This window comes from Salmo trutta, chromosome 23 (genome assembly GCF_901001165.1).
Source record: "Salmo trutta chromosome 23, fSalTru1.1, whole genome shotgun sequence".
In the NCBI taxonomy this organism is placed as follows: Eukaryota; Metazoa; Chordata; class Actinopteri; order Salmoniformes; family Salmonidae; genus Salmo; species Salmo trutta.
The window spans coordinates 5,570,343-5,580,385 of NC_042979.1; the positions used below are offsets into that span (position 1 = coordinate 5,570,343).

At 45.2% G+C, this 10,043-nt stretch overlaps 1 protein-coding gene across 3 annotated transcripts in view; it reads right to left on the reverse strand.

Moving 5' to 3' along the window:
• The window catches only part of rc3h2 (ring finger and CCCH-type domains 2), a 31,327-nt gene extending 23,457 nt beyond the window's left edge, over nt 1-7,870 (reverse strand). For 2 of the 3 annotated variants that reach the window (XM_029708600.1, XM_029708598.1), the window contains exons 1-3: nt 7,461-7,870; nt 745-1,067; nt 251-368 (exon numbers count right to left, since the gene is read on the reverse strand). In XM_029708600.1, coding sequence (XP_029564460.1) covers nt 251-368; nt 745-975 — 349 coding nt within the window. In that variant the 5' untranslated portion in view covers nt 976-1,067; nt 7,461-7,870. Of the gene's footprint in view, nt 1-250; nt 369-744; nt 1,068-3,197; nt 3,666-7,460 lie in introns of those variants that run through there. The other variant, XM_029708599.1, reaches the window with a different exon arrangement.
• Nucleotides 7,871-10,043: the final 2,173 nt, after the last annotated feature.

Here is a 10,043-nt window from a genome sequence, read left to right on the forward strand (position 1 = left end):
TTCCTTTTGATGTAATGTGCGGCTCCTGATTTTGTGTTGGTGTGGGGGGCCCAGGTTCCGTATCGCCTTACAGAGTGGATAGGTTTCCGGGCAGAAGCCCTGAGTGTCGCTGCTTTTACATGCTCTGACGCAAACGTTCCCACCACATTAAACTCAGACCCTGAGAATAACAGGAAATGCTGTGTTCCTCTACACACACACACACACACACACACACACGCACACACACTTATCAACACAGCTCTGGTACCTTTTCCTCCACTGATGGGTTTGAGATAGAGAGCCAGCTCTTCCACACACACCCTGCACACCTCATAGTGCTCTACCTCCACAGCACTGCTCAGAGTCACAGGCTGGGACTCCAGGACCTGGGAACATACCACAAACACAACAAGTCATCATCATTATCATCATTATCGCCATTGTTATCATCATTATTCTTGTCGTCATTGTTGTTATCGTCACTCACTAGCTGTTCGGCACTAGCTCACTAGCTGTCCCCTTGTGGCCCCCCTAAATGTGGAGTATGAAATAACGTTTACATAACACATTTTTGCTATCTTTCTTTTTTTACATCCGTTATTAATGTAACTGGCCCCTCTAACAGTACAACTGGCCCCAGCTTGGCCCCCCCAGTTGAAATGGTCTAGAACCGCCACTGGTCAATATCATCACTATTGTCATCACTGTTATCATCATCATCAGAAGAAGAACAGCAGCAACAACAACACGTGCTGTACCCACCTGAGCTCCCACCAGCTGTAGCAGGGCACAGTTGACGGGCAGGAGGTCAATGTCAGTGCTGATGGCTGTCTGGTCGAAGGGGCAGGCCTTGCGGTGCAGCTTGTGCAGACAGGTCTTACACACGGTGTGCGAGCAGCCCAGACTGATGGGCTTGTGGCCATTACTGTCAAACTCATTGTAGCAGATGGGGCAGGAGAGGAACTCTGTCCATTGGGCTGCCTGCACTGGCATCCTGCTGCCTGTCCTGCCTGCTGTCACCTCTGGAGGGTGGTGTCTCACTCAGGGGGATCGCATGCCACCACACCCCGACAGCTCAATGACAACTGGTAGAGAAGAAGAAAGGAAGTAGGTTAGAGTGCAGGTCAGCAGCAGACCGGTCATCGCCAGAGAGACCTTGCACTCCGTGTATTCTCCATTGAGCAAGATTTTTTAGTCCTGCACTAGGCTTTCAATCTGTATCTGGGAAACTGGCCTGTCATGTTTTTGTCTTTTATTGCCTTCCAAAAACCACAGGTGCAAACTGCTCGGGTGAAACGCGCGATAAATCTGGCACCCAGTGGCGAAAGACGCCTTAGCTGTTTCACAACCAGAATCTTGGAAGAGAAAGGAGAGCGGTGGGCGGCAGTCTCTCCACGCTTTCTTTCTATCCCCCCTGCCTGTGAACAAACACCCCTCTCCTCCACTACCCGCTACCATTTGTAAGGGAGGTGGTTTGCTGAACCACGCTCGCATGATGAGTTACCTTGTCCCGAGACCTGAAGACTGCGTTAACTCCCTGGTCTAATGCATAGGTTTTAGCTCGGTGGGCTAACACAGTCTTAGGGAAAACGGGAGACCCGGGATTTGAACCCCAGTTGGTAAAACACCCTTAACCCCACCCTTTTTTTCCCCCCCAGCCCCACCCTCTCTCTGATGCCCTCCCTGCCCGTCCATCATGCCTCCTCCTGGGTTAGGGTGGAGAGGCCTTCTTTGGCTGGCTACTGACCCTGGAGGTGACCTGCCCTGGCATTGTCCTATCAGTCTTATTTATACACCGACTGAGTACAAGGTCAGATTTACACACCCTCTCTCTCTCTCTCTCTCTCTCTGCACGCCGTCACAGAGCACAGGATTATAAATACTCTGAGTGAAATTCAAGACAGCAACAGGATGGTCCCAGAGGGAGACACAGAGATAGAGATAGAACATGCGCATACTGCCAGTTGGTTGAGGATAATCACGACAGATGCTGATTTGTATTTTTATTCGGATCCCCATTAGCCGTTGAAGAAGCAGCAGCTACTCTTCCTGGGGTCCACACAACGACAAACAATAACACCTTGAACAAAGAACAACATGATCGCAAGAAGAAGAAAGAGAAAGCAAAGAGAACAATGTGTGGGTGTGTGTGTGTAGAGTGTGTGGGTGTGTTTGTCTCTTCACAGTCCACTTTGTTCCTTGAGGTGTTGTTTTCTCTTTTTTTTGGTTAAACTGATTTTATTGCTTGCCTGAGTTACCTGAGGTGGAAGAGAATGCCATGAATAAAGTCAGTGCTCTTAACCGTACTGTGCATCACCAAGCCTCTGTCCTCGACTTGGGGACAGTAAAGAGACCCCTGATTGAGTGTCTTGTAGGGTTTGTATGGATATTTTTTTAGATGTACTTTAACTGGCTGAAGAGACAATTTGGTACTTTCAGCACGTCAATACTTCTTACAAAGACCAGCAATGATGCAGTCAATCTCTCCTGATGATCTGGCCAATAAGCAAGTCTGCAAGCTTTTAGACCAGTGGTCTTCAAATCTTACCCTGGTTTTCGGTTCTACCTGATAATTAATTCCACCCGCCTGATTTCCCAGGTCTAAATCAGTCCCAGATTAGAGGGAAATCATTAAACTGTACTATATCCAAGCAGCAGCAGCACCACGACTTAACTTCCCTGCATGCAACAGCTGCATCGACAGACAGACAGACAGACAGACAGACAGGCAGCTGCTAGTTGGAACCAACTGCACCATCATGCCCACCCCTCACCCCATTCATGGCATGAAGAAGTTGCATCAGGCTGGCTTAGAGCTGGCTCTACCAGGGTAACCGGTATAGTCTTCTTGCTGTCTTGCAAAAAGACTATACAGGTTATGCAACAGAAGAATGCACTGCTGTTCACAATCAATCATTATGCAGACAGAGGGAGTCACCATGGATATTGACCCTGAAGGACAGGTTCTGTGAGGAAAGTTTTCAATTCAAAACTGAAACGTTGCATAAATGACACGCTTGGCTACAATTCTATCTAGGCTACTAAAATATCAAGCTCTTCAAGCATCTAAATAGGATAAACACTTGGACAGTTTTGCATTGATATACTCTGCAGAATAAAACGCAAGTAACTTATTCAAGTAAATAAAACCACTTGGTTTAAGTGTGCAAGTTATGATTGAGCATTCAATTACTTTTTTCCGCAAAATTACGCACCATACAAGCGTCCAAGGGAGCGACGTGTCCACATTGCCTCTGCCGCGTGGACAGCTCCGTGCTGATCTTGCGTGTCATGTTTCCGCGAGGGCGCTGATCCTGAATATTAACGCCACGAGCTTCACGCAACAGTTGAGCTCGGTCACTGGCTCACGGACCAAAGTGAAAATGCATGTGACAACAAAACGTGTAAAGGCTACGGGGAAGTTTTTTTTGCCCTTAAATTAGTTGCGGTGAAGTCACTGGGCGGGAAACCATAAATATCATTTGAACCACAGTGAGTGAGTCAGTGTCACGTTGAAACTACCTGTTCCTGACTGTAAACTATAGAGACATCCTGTTTTTCGTGGTGCCCCATCATGTTAACCGTCTCCTTGTGATATACAGTCTCATATAATCGGTAATCCCCCCCCACACACACACAAAGTCTTCCACAAAAAGATACAATGTAACATTTAGCTGTACACATTTGGCTCTACACATTTGGCCCCTCACATTTGGCTCTCCTCACACATACGCCCCAGTCAGTCCTCGCATGCTGCCTGTAGAGTTCTATGTTGGCTCTTGAAATGTACCCAGCATGCCTCAAGAGAACAGCATGTGTTCTATAATCTAAAGGACTGCCTGTTATTCTAAATGTAAATCATGCAGTCCGCTGATGGACAGGGCCTCATGTTTGCCAGCTGGTTGGTCCCCACCCCTACTCCTCTGCCGCCCTCTAAGAACCTGAACCCTTGGAATGCTAGGAGCAGTGAAGACATGTGCAACTTGAAGGTTGATCCTGACGGACTGGTGCTTAAGATTACAGCATCACGACCCCAGGGCTAGAACAACCTGTTCTAGACCAGTGGTTCTCAACCTTTTTCCGGTTACTGTACCACCAACTGAATTCTGCTCTGCCCGGAGTACCCCTGAAGTAACCCCTCGTGCATTTTACCAATAAGCCTATATTCTCATGAGTCTTCTCAAGTACCCCCTGTGGATAGGCCAAGTACCCCCTGTGGACAGGCCAGGTACCCCCTGTGGATAGGCCAGGTACCCCCTGTGGATAGGCCAGGTACCCCCTGTGGATAGGCCAGGTACCCCCGGTGGACAAGCCAGGTACCCCCGGTGGACAACCCAGGTACCCCCGGTGGACAAGCCAGGTACCCCCGGTGGACAAGCCAGGTACGCAAAGGCTTCCAAGTACACCTGGTTGGGAACAACTGTTCTAGACAGTGGTGGAAAAAGTACCCAACTGTCATACTTGAGTAAAAGTAAAGGGATACCTCAATAGAAAATGACTCAAGTAAAAGTAAGTCACCCAGTAAAATACTACTTGAGTAAGTCTAAAAGTATTTGGTTAAAAAAATTATAAATCATTTCAAATTCCTGATATTAAGAAAACCAGCACCATTTTCTTGTTTTTTAAATTTACGGAAAGCCAGGGGCACACGCCAACACTCAGACATAATTTACAAACAAAGCATTTGTGTCTAGTGAGTCCTCCAGATCAGAGGCGGTAGGGATGACCAGGGATGTTCTCTGTTTAGTGAGTCCTCCAGATCAGAGGCGGTAGGGATGACCAGGGATGTTCTCTGTTTAGTGAGTCCTCCAGATCAGAGGCAGTAGGGATGACCAGGGATGTTCTATGTTTAGTGAGTCCTCCAGATCAGAGACAGTAGGGATGACCAGGGATGTTCTATGTTTAGTGAGTCCTCCAGATCAGAGGCAGTAGGGATGACCAGGGATGTTCTCTGTTTAGTGAGTCCTCCAGATCAGAGGCAGTAGGGATGACCAGGGATGTTCTATGTTTAGTGAGTCCTCCAGATCAGAGGCAGTAGGGATGACCAGGGATGTTCTCTGTTTAGTGAGTCCTCCAGATCAGAGACAGTAGGGATGACCAGGGATGTTCTCTGTTTAGTGAGTCCTCCAGATCAGAGGCAGTAGGGATGACCAGGGATGTTCTATGTTTAGTGAGTCCTCCAGATCAGAGGCAGTAGGGATGACCAGGGATGTTCTCTGTTTAGTGAGTCTGCCAGATCAGAGACAGTAGAGATGACCAGGGATGTTCTCTGTTTAGTGAGTCCTCCAGATCTGAGACAGTAGAGATGACCAGGGATATTCTCTGTTTAGTGAGTCTGCCAGATCAGAGACAGTAGGGATGACCAGGGATATTCTCTGTTTAGTGAGTCCTCCAGATCAGAGACAGTAGGGATGACCAGGGATATTCTCTGTTTAGTGAGTCCTCCAGATCAGAGACAGTAGGGATAACCAGGGATGTTCTCTGTTTAGTGAGTCCTCCAGATCAGAGACAGTAGGGATAACCAGGGATGTTCTCTGTTTAGTGAGTGAATTTGACTATTTTCCTGTCCTGCTAAGCATTCAAAATGTAACAAGTACTTTTGGGTGTCAAGGAAAATGTACGGAGTAAAAAGTACAATATTTTCTTAAGGAATGTAAAAAGTAATCAAAAATATAAATAGTAAAGTAAAGTACTCCCAAAAAATGACTTAAGTATTACCTTAAAATATTGTTACTTTACACCACTGGTTCTAGACTAGTTCAGCTCATAGTGGAGTAGTAGTGCTATTGGAGGGGACTGAGCAGAACTTTTGTAAGTGTGTGTGTGTGTGTGTGCGTGCGCGCGTGCGAATGCCTGTGTGTTTTGAAGGGGGCTATTCTCTTGTAAAGGGGACAGCTGGGCTTGTCCTGCACAAGTAAACCATGCTGTTCCAGACATGGCCTTAGGACACCAGTCTCCCCATCACTCTACCAACCAGGCCCTCAGAGTACAGTACAATACAGTGCATTTCAACCGGTGACAGGGCTGAGATTTCACACAAACATCTCTGTGGAGTGCAATGAAATATAGAATACGGAATACTGCGAGTGTGCTTCAATAAAACGAGTCACTGTCATTAACGTCTGTTTGAGTCATGAAACAAGACGGCCACAAACCTAATCCCTATTCAATCCCTACCCCCTTAATGAGTTCAACACTATATTCCCCTGGATGATATAGCTTGGTCTTTGCTCTGAACAAGTCATCAGAGAAATATAATCAATCAAGGTCTTTTCAAAACCAAGTGTTTGTAGAAAAAACAACAACAAGCACGTCTAGTATCTATCCTGTTGCCTAGTCACTTTATCCCTACCTACCTATATGTACATATCTACCTCAATTACTCATACCGCTGCACATTGACTTAGTACTGGTGCTCCCTGTATATAGCCATGATTTTTTTACTCTTCGCTGTTATTTGTTATTCACTGTGTATTTATTCCTCATGCCACTATTTCCATTTTTTTATATCTTTAACTCCGCGTGTTAGCATTTCACTGTTAGTCTACCCCTGCTGTTTACAAAGCAAGTGACAAATAACGTTGGATTTTATTTGACGTTGTTTCCTCTTCCTGTGTTAAAAAATAACAACACTGTTTATTTCCTCTTGTTGTTTATCAGTTTGGATTTCTATTCAGTCATTATTTCACAACTTCATTGGGAGAGGGACTTTCAAACATATTCCATATCTCAGGGTTAATATAAGAGTATTATATTAAATTAACCATTTGAAATGATCATCTTAAAAATAAGACAACTGCAGTACTCTATAAACACAACTAGAAGTGCAACTTTACAATTGTCGGTCTAGTGATAGTAGGCCTGGGGCACATTATAGGCTGTACATCAGGATGTATTTACTTTGATTTCAAAAGGCCTTTTGTGTATTCATTCTGGCATAGATAGGCTACGTTGGCAGTGGGTGGCACTGGCACATGTCACTCCTGAGATCAAACTGTACACGGAAGTAGGTGCCACAGTAATTCTTAGAGCATGCATTTTGTTATGCAACTTCATTGAACAGCCTCTTTGTGTAACAGTGTCTAACATTATCTGTTACACTGATGCCTCTGTGCAAAGGAGCCTAATGTAATAATAGGCTAGGTCTAATGGCAATTTTGACAATGCCAATTTTGAAGACAAATTCTTTTTAGTAGGTTTCCATTCCTGACTGTATATAGGCCTATATGCAAAAAAAAAATATTGAAATAGACCTATCATGATGAAATCGTGCATGGCTCCTAAATGTAGTAATGGTACCCCATAATAAATGATCTGCCTGCAGATATTAAGTACGAAGCTGAATAGTTACCAACTACTATAACTGTGTATGGACTCGACCATCATCAGGTGCCACAAACTGTTTGGCAGCATGCAACACCTCTAAAAATCATAATTGGGACAACAAGCTGAAAGTCGCGCCTCTCGCTGTCACTTACCTTAGGCACTGTAACGGAGTACTATAATAATCATATTTGTATCGTCCAAGAGAGCAAACGGAAAAGATCTTCATCAGTTGCAATGGAACCACAGCAATCAAACTAATAATATAGACCCCGTATTTAAAACATAATTTCAGCACATCAATTTACTGCTATTTGCTCCAATTTCTCTATTCATTCCCAGCCTATGCGACATGTTCGCTCAAAGGTACGCTACCTCGGTTTGACAACTGGGTAGAACGATCGCGTAGCCTACTGTATCACTCCGCTTCCAGTTTTTGAACTGCGTGCCTTGGGCAGGCGCGTCTTGATCAACAGGAGAGTGTTTTGTGGTAAAACGAGCTGTACAAAATAATATATATTCCAATTTCACCTCGAATCCTTGTTTATAATGGTTGTGCGTATGTGGTACTATTTTCATGTTATGGGCAAGGATAAAGACGTAAAGGGGCAAAGCCGGAACAAGCCGCTTTTCGAGGCGTGGGCTGCATCGTTTTTAAAGAGACAGAGGATGAGATAAGACCGCTAGACGCAATGCTCCAAGCATGTTTTGGCCCTATAATGGCAACCCCCTATCGAATTGACTGTCTCAGTGTCTCCACTTGCTTAAGTTTTAATCTCATTTGTCTAATAGTATAATCTAATGCAAGATAAGCCACTTAACTTGAAGAGAAAGAAAAAGTGCAGTGTATCCAGAATGTTCTAGCATTCTGTAATACATCCGCTATTAAGCTACTGTGTAATAACAGAATAGAATAATGAATAGAATAATGAATCTACCTGTAACAACCCTAATGAGCATCTTGAGTGATTTAGCTCTTACTGGGATCTAGGCTTTGGCACTGATTGTAGTAATGCTGTAGAAATGGCAGAAACGTGGTTCAGAGGATGGAGAACGGAAGGCCCGATGCTCCCCTCTCCTCCATTCCTCATTCATAATGAAAGGGTCTTAAACAGCACTTTACACATACACACACACGCACACACGCTACTCCCTTTTACAGTCACCCTGTGTCCCTCTCTGAGGGGACCCTGAGGATGAGAGAAGTGTTGGGTTGCACTGAGCTGAGTGTGTTGGACATTTCTGGAGCAAAGGGATAAAAGAGAAAGAGAAGAGAGTGACTGAGAGAGAGAAAGAAGGGAGGGGAGAGAAAGAGCAAGAAACCCTCTCAGACATGCTGATGAATCCACTCATATAGTATTCATGCTCAGTGAGGCACACAGATGCAGTCGGACCATATACTGTAACTGGGGCATATAATGACTTTCTCCCTCACTCTCTATATCTTACTCACGCAGAACACATAGCCTACATACCAACACACAAAGACACCAACGTATTATAGAGCAGTCACTTACACATATATAAATATTGATTCATACATTCCATTCCTACGCTCACATTCATTAATCCAGGATTATGTGTCTTGGAGGTTCCCTTTGTCTACATGTAAGCGCTTCATTCCAAGTGAAATGTCAGAAAGAGGAAATTCCCATGATCCAAATACTGCAGGTGCCACCTTGTGGCCATCTATAAAAGTCTACAACACAATATGCAGTCAAAACCACTACGGACTACAAGAGAACTGCTGATTTAAACAGACACACATTTAATCAATGAGACATTATGCAATATTCATATAGACAGGTAACGGCATATTGGTAAACTGACCTAATGTGTGCAAAGTCTGATTTGTCAACCAGTATAAGAATATATCATTATGTGGTTCGCAAGTCAAGTAGTAAAACGAAAACCAAATCCAAAACAGGGTAGGCAACAACATCTCCACCACGCTGACCCTCAACACGGGCCCCCCTTGGCAGTGTGGTGCCATGACAACAACCTCTCCCTCAGCGTCAGTTAGACAAAGGAGGTGATCGTGGGCTGCAAGAGAAAAGAGGGGAGTGCACGCCCCCATCCACATCATTGGGGCTGTGGTTGAGCGGGTTAAGAGCTTCAAGTTCCTTGGCATCCACATCACTAAGGACATAACATGGTCTACATACACCCGCACAGTCGTGAAGAGGGCATGACAGCATCTCTCCCCTCTCGGAGGTTGAAAAGATTTGGCATGGGCCCTCGTATTCTCAAAAAGTTATACAGCTTCACCATCAAGAGCATCTTGACTGGCTGCATCACCGCTTGGTATGGCAAATGCACCACCCTCGACCGAAAAGCGCTACGGAGGGTGGTGCGGACAGCCTAGTACATCACTGGGGCAAAACTCCCTGCCATCCAGGACTTCTATATCAGGCGGTGTCGAGGAAGGGCTGAAAAATCGCCAAAGACTCCAGCAATTCAATCCATAAACTGTTCACTCTGCTACCGTCCAGCAAACAGGTCCGGAACATCGGCTGTTGGACCAAGAGGCTCTGAGACAGCTTCTACCCCCAAGCCATAAGACTGTTAAATAGTTAATTAATGGTTACCCGGACTACCTGCACTGACTCTATGCACATTCACAATACTATACACTGAGTGTATAAAAATTAGGAACACCTTCATAATTTTGTGTTGCACCCCCTTTCGCCATCCGAACAGCCTCAAATCGTCGGGGTACGGGCTCTACAAGGTGTCGA